Here is a 23,705-nt window from a genome sequence, read left to right on the forward strand (position 1 = left end):
GAAGATTGACCTTGGGACTGATGCTTTCTGTATGTGGTTCCTCATGTGCAGCCCTTTCACGTGGCCCAAAGGAAATCAGGCAGTAAACTCTATCAAGATCACACCGTGCAGGATTTTTAGCAGAGGAGCCAAACAGTGCTGTACATCTACAGCAGCACAAGACTACTTTCTACTCCAGTGACTCCTACTAATCCACTGGATACCATTAGAAATGCTCCAGAATGGGCCAGATTTTCCATGGAGTAAAAACTACAGAGCCCTTCCTCTGGACTATTTATTGCTTCCACAAGCAGTTAAACCATGGTGTAAATCAGCCGTTGTTTGCTGACAAAGGCAATAGGTCCTGTCTGCTCGGTCATTTATTAGTAATACATAATCTCCCTCTTGCTCTCTCCGGTTGTTGGACTGGACCTTATATTTTGCCAACCCCCAAGAGAGTTACAGTGGGTAAGTCAATAATGTTTGAAATGTACTTTGAGATCTGTGTGTTAATCCTGCATTTTACTGAGGGAAGGACCTGTTTATTTCTCTACCCTGCAGATCCACACTCAAAAGAGACTATCATGAAAGTGAGCTTTCCTGCTGGTGCCTCTGCAATGGGCTACTTGGAATTTGCATTTATCTCCTTTCCCATCAAATCAACCTCCTTTTTCAAGTGCTTTGATATCTACTGATGAAAAGAATAATATAAGGGCTAAGGGCTAAGTATTATGCTTTCCCTGTTCTCTCTTGGGCCAGCAAGTCTACTTAATATGACTATCTTGCTTCTCATCCCCTTCCCATGCGCAGCAGTGAATCGCTCCCCTTAGTCAGCAGAGTCAGATGCTCTCTAGGCTGGCAGGGCGAGGGAAAAGATGGAGGAAAAATCACTCTGTGCCACACTCACTTTGTAATCCCTAATCAGAGTCCTCTATGGGAAAAACTAATTTCCCAGCCTGTCTTGACGTGTGAAATAAAGTCATTCTTGAAAACAGGAGCTTGACAGGTCGCTTGTGAAATTTCGTATTCAACTAAAAATAAAATATCCATCCATTGATATTTCATTTAAAGGCAAAGGAAAACAAATCTTTTGCCTGGTTGTTGGGACTGTTTCCCATTAGTTATGGCCTTCCAAATGGAGTGTATACACAAATGAAGTAAAAGCTTTTCAGGAGACCAAATAATACTGCAAGGCATGAGGGGAAGTTGCTTCTCCCTAGAACAATATTCACAGGAAAAGTTTTGTGAAGATGTTTCTTTGCAGAATATATGACTGAATTTTCTTTTCTTGTCAGCTCTGTAAGTCCCCTCTGACTCAGTAGGTTACCTATCTCTACAGATGGTTAGACATCTTTTTCTTGCAAAACTGATGAATTTGGGCCTAATTCACCAAAGCCATTAAATCATGTTTCACTTTTAAGCTTAGCGAATGTCCTGTTGGAGGTAAGCATACACTTACGTACTTTACTGCAAGGGTGTCTCTCTCATACAGGTGGACTTTTATATCTTGGTTAGCTCAAATGGAGCCAGTTAAAACTTCTGGGCCAAAAATATTAAAAAAAGGCTTGTTACATTAAAGTTCCAGTAACTAAAGCTCTTGAGTATAAGAGATCTGAATGTGCAGATCCTATTAAGTACCTTCCAAAATGTCAGCCTTGCACATCAGCTTAGATATTTAAATGAATAAGTGCTGCTGGATACTTCTCATTTGGGCATTCAGACTACCTTCCTAAGTGTCACCATGTGAATGGGGTTGCTTGTGTTGGAAATTTTGCCTTAGCACTCTCTTTGCAATTGCAAAGCAGAGCTGGGAGGATGCTGACCTTCAGCAAGCCATTCAGGGTAGTATTTCCACATAAGGATCCTTGATGTTAGGGCCTGAAAGCCAAAGGAGGATTTCTTTGCTTTGGCCTCTTTCAGATCAGGCCATTTGGTATGATGCCTCCTAAGTTTGCAAACAAAACCAGATTTTTTTTTGGAAATGCCTGTGTAGCTCTACTGAAAATGGGGCTGCTGAATTAACCAGTGGGGGCTTGACCCCAATCTGGGATTTTAGACAAGCAAAAAATAAACTACTGTTCAATTAAAACTGTAGAGCAGAGGGAATTTTAGCTAGGTAGAAATGTAATTACCCATGCTGGAAGATGGCCAGAAGACCAGGACTAACATCCCTCCCCTCTTGTGAAATATGCTATGTTTTTCTGTACTCAGGGCTTCAATTTCATGTCTCATCTGAAAGATGAGTAGGACGGCAGACACTGGGAGCGATTTCCACTGTACAGTCCTGAGAGTTGCTTTAGACACACTTGAGACGAGAATGACAGAGATGGAGTGGGAAAAGGAGGCATTCATCCAGGGCTGGAGTGACAGACCCTTTGATAATGCTGCTCCCTCGGTAGAGGGGATTCTTCATGCAATGTCTAAGCAGAGAGAGTTGCTGCAGGTACTTCCCTTCACAGGTCTCCGGAGCTGTAATTTATTTGGAGTGGAAGCTTGATTTAGGTTTTACTTGCCCATACACTACTTTTAGCAGGTGTCTCTCTGAGCTAAAGTTATTGCTTTCCACAGGGCAACAGAATCATTGACTCCTGGTGGCACTATACCCGATTCTCATTAGAAAGAATTCGATATATAATCCAGGTATTAGTATGCCCCTCAAATCAAAGCCAGATATCCAAACAACCTAAACTTCAAAGCAGAGTTCTTCAAGCAGCTCTGCATTTTTCAGCTCAGTCTATGGATGATAAAAGTCCTCACAGAATCATTCGCCTTCCTTAATGCATTATGAAGTGGGAAGTGTTGTTATACCAGTAGACTGGAAATTCTTACCCACTATTTAGGAATATGAAAGCAATAAATAATTATTTTTTGTCTATTATTTGAAGAAAAACTTAAAATCCAGAATTCAGAAGAAAATGTTATAGGTTTCCCTTTCCCAATAAGAGTAACATAGTTTGGAAGATAAGGTATGTTTAGTTCTGTATTTACTAAAAATATACTTTCCCTGAAAATATTCTTACAGCAACAAATGATGACTTGACATAATTTTTTTATAAATTATTATTACTATTAAGAAAATGTTTGGTAGCTGCAGCATAGAGCCCCATGAAAGCTAGTATCTGAATGATCTCTCTTTCTAGCTAAATAGGAAAGGATGAAAATAAGAGAAGTGGAATAATTCCAGAGCCATAAAGTAAATTGTCTATTGTCACAGCAAGGCAGCATCACAAACAGGTATGGAGCCCCTGATGCTTTGGGACTCTGCTCACATGAGTTCCACTCTTCCTTGGCAGTTCAGGATGAGGACATGAATAGACTAAGATGACTTGGAAGGAAACAGATGTTGAGGAAGGGCTGCCAAGATGGGCAGATACATTTCAACTGTGCATGTGACATAAAAGAACATTTCAGCAGCACTGAGTTGCAAACATGCTGCACATGACTGGGCATCCCAGATCACTGTCATGCTTTATGACTCTAGGCTATCATGATGTAAAGCACGTTGCTTGACTGGGACAGTAAGAAGTATTTGCATTTTTACAGCATATTTAAACTGAAGCTCTCCAAGCACCATACAACCACAGGGTAGTTAATTGATAAATGATTCTGCATGCAGGGAGGTATCACCCATGCTTTAGTATGGTGAAACAGGTGGTCAGCTGAAGCTATGAGATGGTGTAAACTCAGTGAAGCTCTGCTGGTTTTGGTGGAACAAGAAGTTGGTTTATGCTGAAGGATCTGCCCTTACTGCAATGCACTCCGCCAAGACTGAAACATGTGTCCTTGCTGCTGGGTGTGACTTCACAACCACTATTCCTGTGAGTACCACACAGACCTTTGGGATGGGAAGTCAAGCATCTTCCCCTACCTGATTTCACTTGCCAGGGACATCTGAGGCAAAGACATTGGTATCTGGTAGGATGCTTTGCATTTGTGAATTTGTGTGGACTTAATTGAGGGTCTTATCTGAAAGTTACTTTTTTGATCTAAATACAGCTTTGCCCTTTAAAAATTCATTTTGATCTTTGCAAAACCCATTTGGGTAATAGCTACTGAATCACTTAATGCTGCCTATGTTTTGGATAGGGATAGCCATCTACTAATTACTAAGGTCTTTCTGTTTTCCTTACAAGAATGTGTGTTATCAACCCAGACCGCACACCTGGGAAAGAGTGCATTAAAGGGAAACAAGCAGAAGCACCTAGAGTGATTTAATGTTGATCCAGAGCCCACTTAAATCAAAGGGAAGATCCCACTGATGTAAATGAGGTTTGGAGCAAAAGAAAGGAAGGGAAGAGGGGGGAAGAAAGAAACCTCCCCAAAGCAAGCAGAGGTAAAGACCTAATGCTGACATCTTCATTCCTCTCTGTGGTGGGAAGAGCACATCCTTATTAGAGGAAAGTGGTGATGCCCGGTGGAGCTCCCTCCAGTCGGCTGGGAAAAATCCTGCTGGGCAGGGAGTGTTTTATGCTTCCCAGACTGGAGGCTTATCAATGTCTCTGATATCCCAGAAAGGCCAGTGCTTGTGAATTATTTTAGCCCCGCAAGTCCTAATCTCATCCAGACAAGTGTTGAGTGCAGCGAGCCTCGCAGGGGCTGCCACCGGCGCCAGGACTTGGGCAACACTCGACGGTGGTACAGTCCCGCTCCCACTTTCCCCCAGCCACTTCCACGGCTGTTGATTTGGTTCCCAACTCCCCCTGGACCTATAAAGAGACGTTATGGTGCCAATTAAATCCTTTTGTCTAGAGTGAGGCCGTGCAGCTCATGAGCAGTTATCCCTCTTATCCCATTTGGAGGCAATGAATGTTGCAGTTCAGAGGGAGTGAGGAAGACTGGGGAAGAGGGCAAGTGAAGCCTGTCACGTCCCACAGGTCTCTTCGCTGTCCTGCCAGATGCCTGCACGGCTACAGAGATGTGACTAGAGAAGTAAAGGCCGTCTTTTGTGCCAGTATTATTCATACCCCCTGTCAGGCAGCCAGGCTGCCTGGATTTCTATTATGGGACCCAGAAACATGTGATTTATTAGTTCATTTATGGAACAAGGGGGGAGGCAAGAAACACAGTCCTATGATTTTATTTTTTATAGAAAGAATTAAGGGAAATTATGGTAACACTGGGAAACTGTTGGCCCAAAGGTTGTAGAATCAGCTGTCTTGGTGGCAGCAGTGGGTAGGATGGTCTATGAACCTTAGTCCTGCTCCAGCCCAAATCCACTGCCCAAAGGAAAGCGAGGCTGAGCTATCAAGAGCCATTGGATTTTGATGGAAGAAATGACTGCAAATTAACATCTAGGTATTACACATCCATTGCTTCTTTCATCCCAAAGGACAGCACATGATTTTATAAATGGTGTTTAGGTAGCATATTCAGAAAAATCATTCATTACTGAAAGGAGGGCCAGGCCTGCTCCTGGTGAGTTATGAATGGGTTCCTGATGTATTATTATTTTTTAATAGAAGGAATGGGTGTGCTGTGCCTTGCCCTGAGTTAAACAAGCCACTCTGTGTGTTACACAAAGATATTGCAGGGCATGCATGTTCTTTAAAGAGAAGAAGATCAACAGTGAAGAGAAAAAAATGGGTCTGAGTTGGCATCTCCATTCTCTTCCATCAGCTTCTCCAATATCAACAGTGTAAAACAAGGCCTCAGCCTTCTGCATTAATTTGAGCAGATGGACTTGCGTTGATGATACCCCACTCTGCTCTAGACTTTGTGACTTTGGGCAAGTAACTTTAGGGTAAATTCAGCTGTGAGGCATGAAGGGCACTCAGGTGCTGGACTCTTGTCAACTTTCACCCAAAATGATGTTTGAAAATCCCCACTTTGTATTTCTGTCGTCATGTAAATCTAAAGTCTAATGATTTTCCCATTTCCTATTTACCCTGACAGCCTGAGGGGGTCAGTGACTCTCTCTCCTGACTGTCACAAGGCGGCTTTTATTAACTGAGGACTTGAGCCCATGCTGGAATCTAAATGAGAGTAAATTTTGTTGGTTAATTGATACTCTGAATCATGGTCTGTTTAATTGTTATCTATTTGTATTATGGGTTTGTCTAAGGTTCTGTTTATGTTACCTGGATATTTTGAAGACACCTTTGGGAAGTGAGGTGGTGGACTGATGGCTTCAAGTTTGACCTTCTTAATTCTATGTTTTCCAGATTTAAGTAAATATTAAGATTTAGATGCTCAAGTATCCACTGGTTACTACTTCTCTACTGGGACCGGAAGCAAGAATTGCTGTGACTTTGGTTATGAACTGGCTAAATATACTGATTAATTGTGTATAAGACCAGTTCATTCCCAGACATATTGTTGCTTCTTTTGCTTGTCTCTTGTGTCTTGTCCCTTAGAGGGACATTTGGATGACCTAACTGCAGCCATTTTGGGTTATCTGTGCTAAACCCTCAATTACTTAAGACAGACAGATGTGTCTCTGAGGGGCTAGTCTCTCTCCGTCCACTCTAAGAGAAGTGTAGATGATAAGATTACAGATGACCCTGAAGTTTTATGCTTCGACCAACACTTTGATGTAATTCAGCCAGGTCAACCCTGGCCGTTAGATGGTAAGTTGCTGAGTGTCGGAACTTTCCTGTAAGAGGTTTGTATGGTGCTTAGCTCACAACAATTCCATGTAAGACCAACAATAACCACATTTCCAACAGTAGTAGTCTGAGAGGAAATCTGCTAGAGTTTCTAAGAGAGTGAAGAGCATATTCCTGTTGAGGTGAGACCTGCAAATAGGAAAGTGTGGCTCCACACATCTGGTTCACAGATTTGGTTGACTTCCTGAAGATGCATCTTGCTGGAAGTGGAATATGCTACAAGTTTTGAACTGTAGTCAAACTCCCCCAACTTTGTGGAAATGACAAACCCTCCTTCTGAGCACTAAAGGTTGCCATGAGCCTGAAGGGAGAAGGGGAGTGTGCAGCTGGATGTGTGTGCGTATTTGCGAAGAAGGGAGGAGAGACAAAGAAAGTTTCTCCTATGAAAGAAATTATCCAATTTGAAGCAAGTCCCTCATGGGAAGAGCTGTGACAGAGGCTGCTCTGTTCCTGTTAATTTTCACAGTGCAGCTGTCAGCGGGTCTGTAAATAGTACTCCACGAAGCCAACACTTCCTATCCACACATCAACCATTCAATTAACAGAAGGAGGAAATAAAGTGCACCACAGCCTTCCATCATAGCTTTGATGTTTCCCAGCAATTTATGAAAGTGTACACAAATCTAATTACAAGCCCCACTGCTTCCCATTTACATGAATCTCCTCAAGTTCAGAGCTGTTTATATCAAAATAATTGTTAAAAATATCTCAGCTGATCTACGGCATTGTGGTCCCCCCACTCACCAGAGCTGCCATGCTGCTCCTCCCAGGGAGTTTCTGACAGCTCAGCGCTTTGGTGCCAGCATGCACGCATAATAACAGCTGCTTCCCCGCCATTCTGCAAGCGAAGTGCCTGGGCTACAACTTCATCATGCCCATGAAGGCCTATTTTCCTTCTTTCCTCCACCTGCTCAGAGCTCCTTCTGCAGATTCTCACTGCTTTCCCTTCCATCCCTAACTCACCTAAATATTACTCTGCTGTGTTGACAGGGGGTGAGAACAGCTGCTTAGCCAGTTTCTGTAATGGGACTGTGTCTGAAGGCAACTTCACAGTGGTTTGCAAAGTCGTAACTGCACTGTAGGAATGAACAGCAATAATAATAGCAGACATAAACATGAGCTGGGTTTGGTTTCTTTGATAGCGTGCCTGAGCATCCAAAGCCAGGAAGATGGGAACCAGTACCCCATTTGCCATGAGTTTGAAAGAGGGACACTGCACATGACGTATTGACAATGACATTTGTTTTTTGGGGCAATTTTTTATAATCTCATATTTAAATCACTCTCACTTTGTAAACTAAATAGGTGAAAAATTCCTCTAGCTTAATTAATGGCAATCTCTTATGGTATGAGAGAGTAGATAGTACATTGTATAAGGCAAGAAGAGAATCCCTTCATCTGACTATTAATTGTGTTTGGTTGGGAATTTTGGTACCATGGGTGGACTTCCAAGGAACATGGTAGGTGGAGGCTGAAAGTCAACCTTGTTCAAGGTGTTGTGTCGTTCATATTTTCTTGATTAATAAAAAAATAGCAAATACAACAATTAGAGATCTAATAGGTCTGTCACTTAACAACACTAAGCAATAATTGCATAATTTGATATAGATGGTTCCTGAGCAGAGATTTGAAGTTGTTTTTGTCATTTGTGTTGATAAGAGCTGCACAGAAAAATGTTGAAATGAAAGCCCCCAAGTTAACAAAGTTTTGAGTTGCAGTACTTTTTTTTTTTTTGAAGTTCAACTAAGTTGAATCTTTCTCTGAAAGGCAGACATCTGTTCAGTGCTTGTATCCAAGTCTCACATTTTCTTTTCTTTTCACAAAACCAAGGATTCCATCCGAAAAAGTAATTTTCAAGGAAGACGTTCAGCCAGGCATAGATAGACTTGCTATTACCTGGACGCAGAAGAAATGCTGTGGTTTGACCAAGCTGATGCAGACTTCTATTGTAAAACAAAAGAGGATTTGGCCCATGTGATGGGAGAAGCCACCTTACAGGGTTCTGGAGGTCTTAATGGCCTTAAATTTCATTAATTAAAGAAAGATATAGAATGAACGTGGTGCTGACAATCAGCGTGTTAGACAAGTTCACAGTACACCTAATGGATCAGGAGTCAGAGGACACAGATGTGGGATGCCTGGCTTCTGAATCCCAAATTTATTTAGTTGGGCAGCAAACACCTGGAGTGGGATTCAGCCTCCCTTGCATTGGACATGAAGTTAGGTGTCCACACTAAGCTGCTTACTCCTTGCACACTCAGTGAGGAGGCAGATGCCTCCATGCATGGCTCAGTCAGGCAATCTTAAAGTACATGTCTGAGGTATGTGGGAGGAATCACCATTGGAAGAGAGGTCGAATGAATAGCTTTAATATGTGACCTGTAGGTGGCTAGCATCAACTGGTATAGTGTCACCCTAGACTTTAGCTCCAGCAAGATTACTGTGGCAGCGACAAGTGCAGCAGAAGGATTTCAGGGTGGCAAGGGTGTAGCGTTGGTGAGCAAAGACAACTGTAGACTCTGAGACATCTGCAGGAAGCAAGTGTTTTTGACTTTTGTTTAAGCAGTACGGGTCCTTTTTCATTCTAAGTTGCACTTCAGGTGAAGAATGACTGTTTTGAAATTGGCAGACCATAGGAATCTGACACCTAAAATTAGCTAAAAAGCACACTTCTATTTGGGTTTTAGTTTGACAGGTTTCAAAATCTATTTCTGTAAAATAAAATTCCTCCAGAGGTATCTATTTCTCTCTATTGATTATAATAGAAACTTAGATGGCAAAAACTTAGATGACAACCTCAGACATAGTTCCTTAGCTTCTGGATGTCTCAAATTAGGTGAGACGAGTCCCACCTCAGGTATTCAGTCTAATGCCATTATGGAGATCACCATTATAATTAATGAAAGGAACAGGCATGCCCAGAAGGTGATTTAGCCCATCCTAGCACAGATAGATAAAGGGAAGGAAGCACAAATATCTACAAATATCTCTTTCTCTTTTTTTTTTCTGTAGGAATCCTAGAGGATGTTTAGAATAGATTACAAACTTTTAGAGGTTCAAGCTAAATCAAATGAATCACACTTTTCACTTCTCACCTCTCTGCAGAAAATGTAGATAACAGTACTGTTTTACCCCTTTCAGGAATTCATAACAAAAGAAGTTCTGAGGTGTCACAGTGGGTGAGATGGTGAAAAAGGTGCAACAGTAGTACAGTTTTTAAGCCTGTGTACTTTCTGGGTAGGATAAAGGCTGTTGCAATTTAGGTATGCATGATGAAGTGTGGAGAAGAGTTTATTCTGTGTGGATGGATGGACAAGGCTGTGTCTTAGATGTGTTGGATGTGTTGTGCAGAACGACTCTTCAACATTTGGCTGTCACCCAGATATGAAGACATGGAGAGAAGGAGAAAACCAAGCTGAAGATGATGCCTAGGTAGGAGCATGACTGACAGGTAGGATGATAATGTTGTCCACAGTGACTGAGAATGGAGGCGGAGGAGAGAGAAGTCAGGGTTTGGGAGGAAAAGTTAAGAGCTATGTTTTATACATATTGAGCTTGATCTGGCAGCTAGACATCCACTAGGAGATGCTGGAAAGACAGGCCAAGATTTTAGTTTGGACAGGAGTCAGTCCTGCAGTAGAGAAGGTAGATCTGCAAGCTGTCACTATAAAAATAGTAGCTGAATTTTTGTTGGTGTATAAGGCAGCTAGGGACAATGATTGGATGAGGAAGGGAAGAGAATCAAGAGACCTGTTTGTGCCCCCATATGGATGAGAAAGAGAGAGAGGAGGGGACAGAGTAACCAAAGCTAAAAGTACAGGGTATGTAATTGTTATATATACATTATAAATACATGCAAAAGTACATGAAAATTATGATCTCTCAAAAAGGGGGACATGGAGGTCAAGTAAAACACTATTGTAAAGCTGATGACTTGACTGGCAATATGATTTAAAAAGACTCCAGAAGCTCACTTGGCAGGTAGATACAGAAGGAACTTTGGGCCTGCTCAAAAGTAAGGAATTTTGGGAAAGTTATTTCTAAAAGTAATCGATTGTGTGAAAATTGGAAAGCTGTAGATATGTTTGGGGAGTCCTTAGGAGAAACAAATGCCTTGCATAGAGAAGTGGGCTTGTGATGGATGGCGGTCAGGCACCTGTCCAAGGAAAGGTTAATAAAAACAAAAAAAGAAAAAACTTTCATAAAAGAAAGTTGCCTTTTGAAACTATTAAGCAACATATGTTGTGTGAACAGGAAGTCACAGTAGAGCAATAATCCTGACAGCTGTGGAGAAACAGGAGCCTGCTGCAGGAATGAACAGCTCGAGACCTGACAAGAATGATGATGGATGCCCCGTTGGTAGTACACGAGGACAAGGCAAGAGACGTTTAAATTGGCTGAACCACAGGAACAACTTTGAGTTGGCATCACAGCCGGACAAATGAGGGCAGACCTAATGGTGAGAGAAATGGAAGGGGGGGGCTGAAGGAAGATGGCAGCAATGAACCCCTCCTTTCCAAGGACGAGGGCTACATCATGTAGCTACTGCTACATTTGGCAGTGATAGGTTGACGGTTGGACTCGACGATCTTAAGGGTCTTTTCCAACCTTAACGATTCTATGATTCTATGATTCTATGATCACCATCTCACCATGAGGTGGCTGCATTTCTCTGTGAAAATCCAAGCCCTGAAAGAAGCTGCACACCTTGAAGCACCATGAAAATGGGAATGGAAACAGAGATCACTTGCAGGATTTGGCCCATCTCATTTAAAATGCCTTAAGCATTTTGAGACCCTGTGGGAAAAACAGTATGTGCTCCATGTCTTGATCAAGTGGTGGTCACTCGACAGGTCCTCGCTAGTCTGCCAAGCCATGGTAACTGCCCGTATGCCTGCTCATAACTCATGGGAGTTACAAGGCTATGCCACATAACTTAGCTTATAATGAAGAAGATGAAATTAATAATTTTCTACTTGCTTTTCCTGTGAACTAAGAGTAGGTACGTGGACTGCTGCTGAGGTTCAGCCAATTCATGCAAACTTGTCAAGCCATGGAAACTCGATTGTGAATCTGGGATGTGCATCTAGTAAGGGTTAAACTGTGATGCTTTATCAGATGCCCAGATTTGGTCATTCAAGAACATTTCTGCAACAGCTATTTGAGTCAAATAAGTCAACAGGAAAAATAGTCCCATAAAAAACTGACTGATGAAATGTCTAAATTCTTGATTGTTTTGCACATCCTAAGTTCAGTCGTTGTCAGCAGGATTGAATAGAAATTTGCTCCCACGTGGTCAAGAGATGAGTATTTTTTCTTACCTAAAGTGTGCTGAAAATAGGAAGGATAAGGACTGGGGAAGTATAAGGAAATTTTGGGTATCTGGTATTTGGTAGATCTAGATAACATGTTCAGCTCTCCTTGTGTTTTGTGTGTTTTCTCCCATCTTTCTCTCACCTCTGTCACCTGAGTTTGCAAGATTTTTGGGATAGGAACTGACTTTTTATTACACCGTTTTGTGGTACCACACCCTGTGGAACTGCAATTCCTGATGTCAGTTTATACACATTATCACTTTGGGTCAAAGTTTGAAAGAAAGTCATTAAAAGTACCTCTTTGACCTATCTCAGGAAAGATGCTCATAATATTTTACTATGGGATGTCAGCATCAAGCCCAGCATCTGGTTGTGTTAGGAGTCTTTTAGGAAGAGACTCCTAGAAGTATTATAATACTTCAAAAAATTGAGACCCCCATCTGTAAGGAGATGTTTTTCAATAGCATCACTGGTAAACATGTACTATTTTTGATCTGATTTCTGTAAGATGGGGTTCCAAAAAACGAGATCTTGATGATTTGCTACTTTCAGAAACCTTTTCCCCTGTAAAGATTTTTCCATTTTTGTCCCTGCAAAGACCTAGAGACAATCTGCCAGGCCCACTTTAAACTTATTTGGATAAATTGATGAATTTACATTAGTCTCTCTTATGAAAAGGAGATTTTACACTCTTAAATATCTTTTATTGAGCTTCCTGCATCCTTTCCAAGTTGTTGGCATGCTTCTTAGCCTTTCAAGATTTACACTGTGAATAATTAGTAATAAAAATAATATACTATTATAATAAACCGAAACATGTTGGACCAGATTGTCTTTCCTTGCTGACAGTGGAATGCCTTACATTCCTCTGGGTCTGTGTGATGGTGTACAAATATCATTTTGCATAAAAAATACATTTCCATTTCTACTTTCCTGAACTATCAGGCTTGAAACCCCATATAATTAGATATTTATCCAAGTGGAACAATCCCTCAAATATTTCCTGGAAGATTCAGTAGTTGATCTGATTGTCTTTCAAAAGTTGGATGTAGGGGACCACTGTTATGCCTAAGTAGGCACTTTTGTAGTAGCAACAAGAGGTGCCCATTGCTGTGTGATTTGTCTCTAGCTTTTAGTGCCATCACATGAACAGGCTGCTCTCTTCTGAATGCTGGCAAAAAGTTCTTTGTCCTTCACCTAGAGGCAGGGACTCTTTGGGGAGGGAAAACAAAGGAGCCCTTAGACGCAAGTTTCTGCTTGATTCATCCCTCTGAAACTTGAAAGGTTACACTCATGGTGAGTTTGACCCAATGCTTTTGACATCTGTGAACCATATGTCTTTTTTTCAGGTCAAAACTGCTGGTGACAGAACACAGCACCTTTTGGTGTTCTGCGCCTATGTGAAATGACAGTGTCATCCTGGCCTTTCCACTGATGAGTTAAGCACACCCAAGGCCCTTCATGCCTGAGCTGTTATCCATTCTTCCCAGAAGATGAGTTACAGAGCATAGATAAATCATCCCTCCTTCTCAATCAGGCCACAGGGCAGGAAAGACTGGACCGATCCTCACTTGCTCATGCTACAGAGCTACTCACCGGCATTGTCTGGCTGCCATGCAAGGCATTGATGGCTGCTTGGGCCTCTGCATGTGAAGAGTATTTCACAAATGCACACCCTGGAAGAGGAAAAAGAAGAACATAAGAAAGGTTGCATTGGTACCATGAAAGTCAATCTAGCTGAGTAGCCTGTTCTCAGAACTGGCCAATAAAGAAGGTAGTGGAGAAAGTATATGTCCTGGTTTCAGCTGGGATAGAGTTAATTTTCTTCTTAGTAGCTGGTATAGTGTTGTGTTTTGGGTTTAGGATGAGAACAATGTCGATAACACACTGATGTTTTGGTTCTTGCTGAGTAGTGCTCACACTGGTCAAGGACTTTTCAGCTTCCCATGCTCTGCCAGGTGCACAAGAAGCTGGGAGGGGACACAGCCAGGACAGCTGACCCAAACTGGCCAAAGGGTATTCCATACCATATGATGTCATGCTCAGCATATAAGCTGGGGGAAGAAGAAGGGGGGGGGGGGGGGATGTTCGGCGTGATGGCGCTTGTCTTCCCAAGTAACCGTTACACATAGAATCATAGAATCATGATGGAGTCCTGCTTTCCTGGGGATGGCTGAACACCTGCCTGCCGATGGGAAGTAGTGAATGAATTCCTTGTTTTGCTTTGTTTGCGTGCGCAGCTTTTGCTTTACCTATTAAACTGTTCTATTTTATTTTACTTTAGTTATTAAACTGTTCTTATCTCAACCCATGAGTTTTCTCCCTTTTACCCTTCCGATTCTCTCCCCCATCCCACCAGTGGGGGGGAGTGAGCAAGCGGCTGTGTGGTACTTAGTTGCTGGCTGGGGTTAAACCACGACAGTATAACAAGCACACATGTTCCTGGTTATTCCTTCCCAAAGTCCAGTCATCAGCAGCCTGAGGACCTTTTGAGGCAAAGCCGCATCCAGAATCCCCACACTGCTTGTAATGGACACTGACAGACCCAAATTTAGCAAGTACTTTATGAATCCACTTATCTTTTGACCTCCACAGCTTCCAATGGCAGTGTTGCACAGTTTTACAATTCATGGTGTGAAAATGAATTTCCTTTTATTTGTATTGGACTTAATGCTAAACGCTCCTCCCTCTGGGGTTATGAAAAACAGTAAAGAAGTGTGTAAGAGTTATCAGAAAGCTACACATACTTGTTACAAGCAACCACAGGCCAGCTGTACAGAAGGCATTCAGGTTACTCCAAATCCACAAGGTACCTTATCATATCACTGTCTGGTAGAGCTCCATGACAGACTGCTCAGAGCTTGTCTTGGCTCCAAGCAGCCTTGGTCTGAAAAAGCATAAAATAGCTTCTGGTGAAGAAGCCAGGATGCAAGAGATCCACATGTAATGATTGCCATCCTGCCACCACCAAAATTTGAATCTTAGGCTTTCACCATGAGCTGCAGAGTCAGTGCCTGTATAGATGTTTTCCTCCAGACATTAGAAAAATGCAAGCAGTGCTTCTCTGGCCTGCATTGCCATGTGAGGAATCTCTCACTGAACTCTTACATAAGGTTTTAGGGCAGAAAGGTGCATTTATGAATATGTGCTAGAGTGCAGAAACAATCAACGCTTCAAAGGGTTGCATGCGCTATTAGGGTGGGGGAAAGTATTGCTAACACTCTTAGCTACAAGCAAACTGACTCAGAGAGAGGAAGAGTAATTTCCATATGCTAAGGCAGTTTTTGGAACAGATCGGGAGAGATCCGAGAAGTTCTGGCTTCCATCCCCTTCTATTACAACCAAAGACTGTGAGCTTTTAATCAATTTGCAAAGCCCTAGCTGTTTCCCTGAAGGAGTGCAGATCACTGCGCAAGGGATGCCAGTCCTGACAATGGGACAGTTTTCCTTTATTCCCTTTGCAGAATCTTTAGAAGGTCCACACACCCTTATGGATCCATACAGTGCAGGGTAAAAACTGAAGCACTAGAACACCCCACTTGCAAACTAGAAGAATGAGTCCCAGAGGTCCCCAAAATCATTATTGCAGACTAATAGAAATGAGATTGAAAAGAACAGTGATAGCCCCTTCTAAAAATAATACACACATATGAAATTAGCTTATAGTTAGGAGCCCTTCACTTTGCATTACCCCCTCAGTGCTGTCCTCAGACTGTATTTCAGGAAAAGCACAACAATTGTTGCTAATCGATGGATCTAATTTATAAGGAGCTGAGAGGAGACAATCATGAGAAAATGAGATAGATAAATTTCAGCTGGAAACAATAGGAATCAATTATGCCATAATCACAGCCCAGCATTCCCGGGCTCCTGAGATACTGCGCCTTCCTCTTCATTAATCAAAGATAATCCAGAATTACAATGTTTAATTATTTGCAGAGATTCTTTTGTACTTTCTGCATTTAAAAAGAAGATGCTGATTAGCAAATATACAAAAAGCTTTCCAGCTCCAGTCACCCATTGCATTTAGAGCAGGATTTTTGGCTGCAGTGTAGCTGTCATGTTGAAGGCTTCACTCTCTTCAGGTGAAATTCACCCCTGTGGTGAGGAACCTGATGGATCAGTAGAGCTGGATAAAGGTGGGAGTGAAAGGAACAGCAGGCATTTATCTTGTTTAATACCTAAGATGCTAATGGGATCCTTCCTACTGCTTCCAGTATGTTTTGCCGTAGCAAGGTAAGTGAAAACTTAGCTTTCACTGGTATATGGTAGCAAGGCAATAGCAGAGATCCCAACGTTTTGGCCCTTTTGTTTGTCTATTCAATGGGATGGCTTCTGTACACAACATCAAATGTCCACATAATCTTCTTCCCTCCCATTTTCACCACAACTGAATCCAGGACCTCATGAGCTGGAGACATGAGTCACACCATCCTCCTCAGAACAATGGTGTCCCTTTGACAGGAGCAGATCTGGAGTTTGTAGGGATTTTGACACATAGAAAGATATATAACCTGTGCTGAACAGGGAAATACATATGCTCAAATGTTTTTTTTCTTTACTTACTTCCAGACTATAGAGCTGAAAGGGCTGCTCTGACTGTCTTGTCAGCTTGGAGGAGACTGCAGAGTCAGGGCTCTAAGGTTATAATTGCCGAGGGTGTTAAGACTCCTCTTGTGGAACTTCTGGTACCATGGGAAACCTTTACTTTCTGAGTTACTGAAGTAGACTACTGCTGAATGGAGAAAGAAAAGAGGCTGTCCAGAGAGCAGCAATGCAGACCTTGTGGGTCCTGCTGTCTTGCTGAACTGGATCTCCTTCAGCTTTCTCACCTGAGGAATCCTGCTGAGGACTTCTGCACTCCTGGCTGCACACTGGTAAGCTTTACCCGGAGGGGTGCAGGAAGGCTCGTTCCTCTCCCAGGAGAGACAGGCTCTGCATTCGCCTTCAGGCAGAGTAATGCCTCAGTCCCAGCTCTTCTGCTGCCTGGTTGCATGTTCCAGCCACTGTGTCTACCCCTGAGTGACTCATGCAGGAGGTATTTCTGCAGCCCTGTGTAGGGCATCACCCATGGCTTCAGGCAAGGTTCAGGAAGCTTTCTGGCTGTGACTGGACTGTGGTGGCATTAAAGTGGGAAGCTGGGACCTACCTTCTGAGAGCATTGCTTGCATCGAGGTACCTGGAGGACTTAGAAGCCCATCACCGGGATGCCTGGTGGGGCTTCACATAATGGGTTGGGTAGGATTGAAGTCTGTGGGATCTGATTGCTATCTGGCACTTAGACAATCTGCTTAAATCTCAGTTTAGGTGGAATTTAAGCCTTATGGGTTTCACCCAGAATAAGTAGCTCACAAGCAATGTGTGTCACATTGGTTTCTAGCAGATGGAAAACATTACAGACCGGGAATAACTTTGTGGGAGTTGTGGCTCGCCTGACTGTCTCCTAAGATAAGGGCACGAGCCTTAAGTTTTCTGTTGGATTGACTGCTCTGTGTGTGTGTATGTAACTGTGTGTGTGTAAATTAGGAGCTTCGCATTCTCAGAAACAGCACCAGCAAATGGAAGCTGGTAATATTAACTCTGTTAAGGCTCAGTATTGATCCTGAACAGCTCGATGAAATGCAAGCCTGAGACTGCAGCCCGCTAGCAGTAATAATTAAACTGGTTAGCAATATGGAGCTGCCACTCAGATTCAGACTTATAATGAAATTGTTTAAGAAAAAAAAAAAAGATAGAGCAATTATGAATACAGGCTAGGAAGGAGAGGGGGAGGGGTAGCCCTGTATGTTAGGGAGTGTTTTGACTGTCTGGAGCTTAACGACAGTAATGATAAGGTTGAGTGCTTATGGGTAAAGATCAGAGGGAAGGCTAACAAGGCAGATATCCTGGTGGGAGTCTGTTACAGACCACCCAACCAGGACGAAGAAACAGATGAAGTATTCTACAAGCGGCTGGCTGAAGTCTCACAATCTCTAGCCCTTGTTCTTGTGGGAGACTTCAACTTACCAGATATCTGCTGGAAATACAACACAGCAGAGAGGAAGCAGTCTAGGAGGTTCCTGGAGTGTGTGGGAGATGATAACTTCCTGACACAGCTGGTAAGCGAGCCAACCAGGGGAGGCACCCCGCTGGACCTGCTGTTTACGAACAGAGAAGGCCTGGTGGGCGATGTGGTGGTCGGAGGCTGTCTTGGGCTCAGCGACCATGAAATGATAGAGTTTTCAATTCTAGGAGAAGTAAGGAAGGGGGTCAGCAAAACTGCTACCCTGAACTTTAGAAGGACAGACTTTGGATTGTTCAGGAGTCTGGTTAACAGAGTCCCTTGGGAGGCAGTCCTGAAGGGCAAAGGAGTCCAGGAAGGCTGGATGTTATTCAAGAAGGAAGTCTCAAAGGCACAGGAGCAGGCCGTCCCCATGTGCCGTAAGTCGAGCAGGCGGGGGAGAAGACCGGCCAGGCTGAACAGAGAGCTTTGGCTGGAACTCAAGAATAAAAGGAGAGCTTACCACCTTTGGAAGAAGGGGCAGGTGACTCAGGAGGACTACAAGGATGTTGTGAGGTTATGCAGGGAGAAGATCAGAAAGGTGAAGGCCCAGCTAGAACTTAAACTGGCCACTGCTGTTAAAGACAACAAAAAATGTTTTTACAAATATATCAGCAACAAAAGGAGGGCCAGGGAGAATCTCCCTCCTTTCTTGGATGCAGAGGGAAACTTTGCCACGAAGGATGAGGAGAAGGCAGAGGTACTTAATGCCTTCTTTGCCTCAGTCTTTAATAGTCAGACTGGTCATCCTGGGGGTTTTCAGGCCCCTGAGCTGGGAGATGGAGATAGGATGCAGAGTGAAGCCCCAGTTGTCGAAGAGGTGGCAGTCACTGACCTGCTCCTCCACCTGGATGCGCACAAGTCCATGGGGCCAGATGGGATCCACCTGAGGATACTGAGGGAGCTGGCAGAGGAGCTGGCCAAGCCACTCTCCATCATTTACCAGCAGTCCTGGTCAACCAGGAAGGTCCCAGATGACTGGAAGCTAGCAAACGTGACGCCCCTCTACAAGAAGGGTCGGAAGGAGGATCCGGGGACCTACAGGCCTGTCAGCCTGACCTCGGTGCCGGGGAAGGTCATGGAGCAGATCATCTTGAGTGCCATTATGCAGCAAGTGCGGGACAACCGAGGGATCGGGACAACCGAGGGATCGGGCTCAGCCAGCATGGGTTTATGAAAGGGAGATCCTGTTTCACTAACCTGGTCTCCTTCTATGACAAGTTGACCCGCTTAGTGGATGAGGGGAAGGCTGTGGATGTTGTCTACTTGGACTTTAGTAAGGCCTTTGACACTGTCTCCCACAGCATTCTCCTGGAGAAGCTGGCTGCTCACGGCTTGGATGGGTGCACTCTGCGCTGGGTTAAAAACTGGCTGGACGGCCGAGCCCAGAGAGTGGTGGTGAATGGAGTCAAATCCAGTTGGCAGCCAGTCAGGAGTGGTGTTCCCCAGGGCTCAGTGTTGGGGCTGGTCCTGTTCAATATCTTCATTGATGATCTGGATGAGGGGATCGAGTGCACCCTCAGTAAGTTTGCAGATGACACCAAGTTGGGTAGAAGTGTCGATCTGCTGGAGGGTAGGCTCTACAGAGGGACCTGGACAGGCTGGATCGTTGGGCCGGGGCCAACTGTATGAGGTTCAACAAGGCTAAGTGCCGGGTCCTGCACTTGGGTCACAACAACCCCATGCAACACTACAGGCTGGGGGAGGAGTGGCTGGAGAGCTGCCTGGCGGAAAAGGACCTGGGGCTGTTGGTTGACAGCCGCCTGAACATGAGCCAGCAGTGTGCTCAGGTGGCCAAGAAGGCCAATGGCATCCTGGCTTGTATCAGGAATAGTGTGGCCAGCAGGACCAGGGAGGTGATAGTGCCCCTGTACTTGGCATTGGTGAGGCCGCACCTTGAATACTGTGTTCAGTTTTGGGCCCCTCACTACAAGAAGGACATTGAGGTGCTGGAGCGTGTCCAGAGGAGGGCAACGAAGCTGGTGAAGGGTCTGGAGCACAAGTCTTATGAGGAGTGGCTGAGGGAGCTGGGGTTGTTTAGCCTGGAGAAGAGGAGGCTGAGGGGAGACCTTATTGCTCTCTACAACTACCTGAAAGGAGGTTGTAGCGAGGTGGGGGTTGGTCTCTTCTCCCTAGTAACGAGTGATAGGACGAGAGGAAACGGCCTCAAGCTGCGCCAGGGGAGGTTTAGGTTGGATATTAGGAAAAACTTCACCAAAAAGGTAGTCAGGCATTGGACCAGGCTGCCCAGGGAAGTGGTTGAGTCTCCATCCCTGGAGTTATTTAAGAACGGATAGATGTGGTGCTTGAAGACATGGTATAGATGGACTTGGCAGTGATAGGTTAACGGTTGGACTCGATGATCTTAAGGGTCTTTTCCAACCTTGACGATTCTATGATTCTATGAATACAAGTTTGTGGTTTGGATCTCCTTTGGAACCTGTTTCTTACAGATCTCAGACATTATTGCCTTTATTATTACTCTGTTTAACTCCTTTGTCATTTGATTTTATTCCATACAATTCCAAGTGGAGGCAGACTTTTTTTTTTTTTTGCTTTTCCCCAATTTACTGATTTGTTTAGTGAATGGAGTACTTAACTGCCTACTGTTATGATGGCTGGAGCTCTTCTAGGCCAACCTAGCTTACCGCTTTCCAGTGGAGCAGCCCCTGTCTTTGGGTGTCATGAAGCTAAAGTAGCCATACAATTGAAGAAAGGTGCCCAGTTTATATTCAGCCATTTTTATCAGGAAGGCTGAGCTTTGCTGACTTATATCAAACAGCTGCCCTATAATGCTGGTGTGAAGTTTTTTTCTGGCTGCCAGTGATTTTATGGAAGAGCAATATCTTTCTCCAGTGCTTTCTCCAGTGTATCACTGTGATTTGGATTTTTTTTTGCCTCTCTGTTGCAAAAATATGCTGGTTGATGATGTCACATGTCAAAATATCCAGTGAGATATGAACTGTGTCAGCAGGACTGGTCTCTTCTGGTGCTGCACATTCCAGCACAGTTTATGATATATTATACGCAGATCAATATTTAATGGACACGTTATACTGTCAAGAGAAGAGGGCTTCCTATTCAAATTGAAGTTACTTTGTCTAGAGAGTGACGGGAAAAAAAATGACCCTCACATTCAAGAGAGAAGCCTCGTTCTTACACCTGGACTGTAGAAAAGGGTGTTGTGCTATCCAGGTAACAAGTGATGCCAAACAGTGGCAGAAGGAGGTAAGGCATCTAGTTTTGTAATGAAGCATTTGTATGTTTCAAACAGTAAATGTCTACTGAGTGTAATATTTAAATCAGCACCCTTGCAATTATGATCACTGACTGGTGTGTATCTACGCCAAGACCAACTGAAGAAGGGGAAGACCTGGGGCTGGTGGGTGAGAAATAAGCAGGGATGGTGGTGTAAAGTAGCAACCTTGTCTTTCTTTAAAGAAAGAATTGACCTGTTCAATGGGGTGGGGAGAGCACATCTTGAGTGAATGTAAAGGCCCTGTGTTCAGAGGGGAGTCTCTGCCCTGTGAGCAAACAGCAATAGGCATCAGCTTGCACATGAGACGTAGCTCGTTGTGGGGCATGTGTTTTTAAGTGCAATCATCTTTTTCCTCTCATGCACAAGCAGACAGTGACCAGCAAAGAAATGGCCTCCCTTGGCAAATGTGACCCCTCCTAATGTAAGAAGCTGTCCTGGAGGCTACCTAGTGAATTTGTCACACCAGAAAATGATATATACAATGAGACCGAGTCTCGCTTGACAGTAAAGCCAGAGTGTGCTGCAAGCCATCACTTTACCTTTGCTGTTGCCGTCGGGTCCCCGAAGGATTGTGCACTCCTCAATGTTGCCAAATGCCTCGAATAGCCTGCGCACGTCGTCTTCTGACTGCTGCTTATTGAGCATGCCCACAAAGAGTTTTCTGTCTTCTGGAACAAAATAAAGAGATGCTTACCATATTTCAGGAGGGATGTGAAAGCCAAGATGGCTCAGTATCACATGCAAAACAAATGGTGATTTCATTGAGGTGACATATTTCAGAAGCTGATAGTCATTTCAGGTGGCTGGCTCAAAAAACCTTAATAGCATCTGACTTTCAATGAGTACTTGAAAATAGTTTGGCAATTAAAAAAAAAAACAAACAAAACACAAAAAAGTTTTCTTATGTATAAAATCTTTAACTGCTTCTCAAAATCTAGGCACTGAAGTCTTCCAAATCAGCTTTTTCTGATCAATTTTTGCAGTCAGATTGCAGTAACTGAAATGACAACATTGCTCAGACTGTGATCCAAGAGGAATGTGGATAAAGATAGCATACAGAAATAAAGTCCAAATGAAAAATAACATAAGTTAGTAGCCCTCGCAATACTAAATAAGTTGCAGGAAAAAAATGTTAAACATAAGCTGTTTTAAATCAGGATATAATGGAAGCCACAGCCTGTAAATGGAGATTTGTCATTCATACCCACTCACAGACACATACCTTCAAGTTTGGATGATTTTTTTTAATATGTTTTTAAAGTTCATTTGAAATAAGCCCAAAGTTTTTGAAACATATATTTTTTTTTGAAACTTACATTTAACTTATATGATTACTAATATCTGAGATAGCTCAAGCAGGTGGTATTTCATGTCAAAGCAGGATCTGGTCTACTAGTAGATAATTGTATTTTGAATGAAGAAGGCTATTTATTCTTGGACTTATACCAAATATGGAGATCTTCAGTCCAGAATGAAACACCTTCAGAAAGTGTTGGTGAAAACAGACCAAATTAATGATCGTTGAATTGGTAGAAACATCTCAGAGGGTAACAAGTGATGCCTCTAGATCAAATGTATGTTCAAAGACTAGTACCATTACACCAAGGAAAAAAAAAAGAAATTTACATAGTTTACATTGTGTATGTAAACAGGCCATTTGCACATGATTAATAAATGTCTTATTTATCATTCATTAAACGCTATGTAAATGTGTAAACCAAGAGGTTTTTTTCAGAGCAGTTTACAGAGCAGATGTAACCAAATCGAAGAAATATATATAAATAAATAAATAGTTTGATTTTTTTAATTTATTTATTTTTAATGCACATGTTAACCTAAAGCTGAACAAAACATTTGTTGTGACAATCCTTTTCTGGCTGATTAATTGGACGATCTATGTCACTTTTGTTCACCAAGAAATCATGGGTGTAGGCAATCTGTTCTGCTTCAACCAGTGTTTGATCAAAATTCCCCTCTCCAAGATGCACCTGCAAATTGGAAAATTATAGCCTTGGATGAGGATAATTTTTCATGCAGTGGATATCGAGTGAGGATATTAGGAGCTTTCAGTCCTACAGTGGAGTTATCCACGTGAATGAAAAGTGTACTGCCCACAGAAAATGAGGAGTTATGTTGCCTTCAGTTAGGCTGCTGAAATGGTAGGAAAAATAGGTTGAGGGTACATGTGCATTTCTGGTAGTGGAGAAAAAATGGGGATAGCCTTCCGATAGACACATTAGAAGCAAGAAATACTTTACTTATGTTGGAATTGATTAAACAAAGGGACTTTTCAAGGTCTTTGCTGGCAACACAAAGTTCAGGCTTTAATAGTGCACAAAGCCCTAACTAACACCGTGTAGGTTGTCCCCATCTCGAGAGAAGGTGCTTTGGACATCTGAAAGATTTTTCTTTATGGCCAAACTGACCTGCAAGAGACTCTCAGAGGTGAGGTATAAGCCTTAGAGAGGCAGCTACTGAAGTTGAGTGTGTGTTCTGTGGGGCATCTT

General features: G+C 43.1%; 1 protein-coding gene across 12 annotated transcripts in view; it reads right to left on the reverse strand.

Moving 5' to 3' along the window:
* CELF4 (CUGBP Elav-like family member 4) overlaps positions 1-23,705 on the reverse strand; it is an 876,733-nt gene that overhangs the window by 108,645 nt on the left and 744,383 nt on the right. For 8 of the 12 annotated variants that reach the window (XR_015706127.1, XR_015706123.1, XR_015706125.1 and 5 more), the window contains exons 4-5: positions 21,738-21,866; positions 13,496-13,575 (exon numbers count right to left, since the gene is read on the reverse strand). Coding sequence is in view for 4 of the 12 variants with exons in the window: in XM_087763663.1 (XP_087619789.1) it covers positions 13,496-13,575; positions 21,738-21,866 (209 nt within the window). In the remaining 8 variants the exon portion in view is untranslated. The remainder of the gene's footprint in view (positions 1-13,495; positions 13,576-21,737; positions 21,867-23,705) is intronic. The other 4 variants (XR_015706128.1, XR_015706124.1, XR_015706126.1 and 1 more) reach the window with 1 other exon arrangement.

This window comes from Nipponia nippon, unplaced genomic scaffold, assembly GCF_047370975.1.
Source record: "Nipponia nippon isolate SJK-2023a ecotype South Korea unplaced genomic scaffold, ASM4737097v1 scaffold_29, whole genome shotgun sequence".
NCBI lineage: Eukaryota > Metazoa > Chordata > Aves > Pelecaniformes > Threskiornithidae > Nipponia > Nipponia nippon.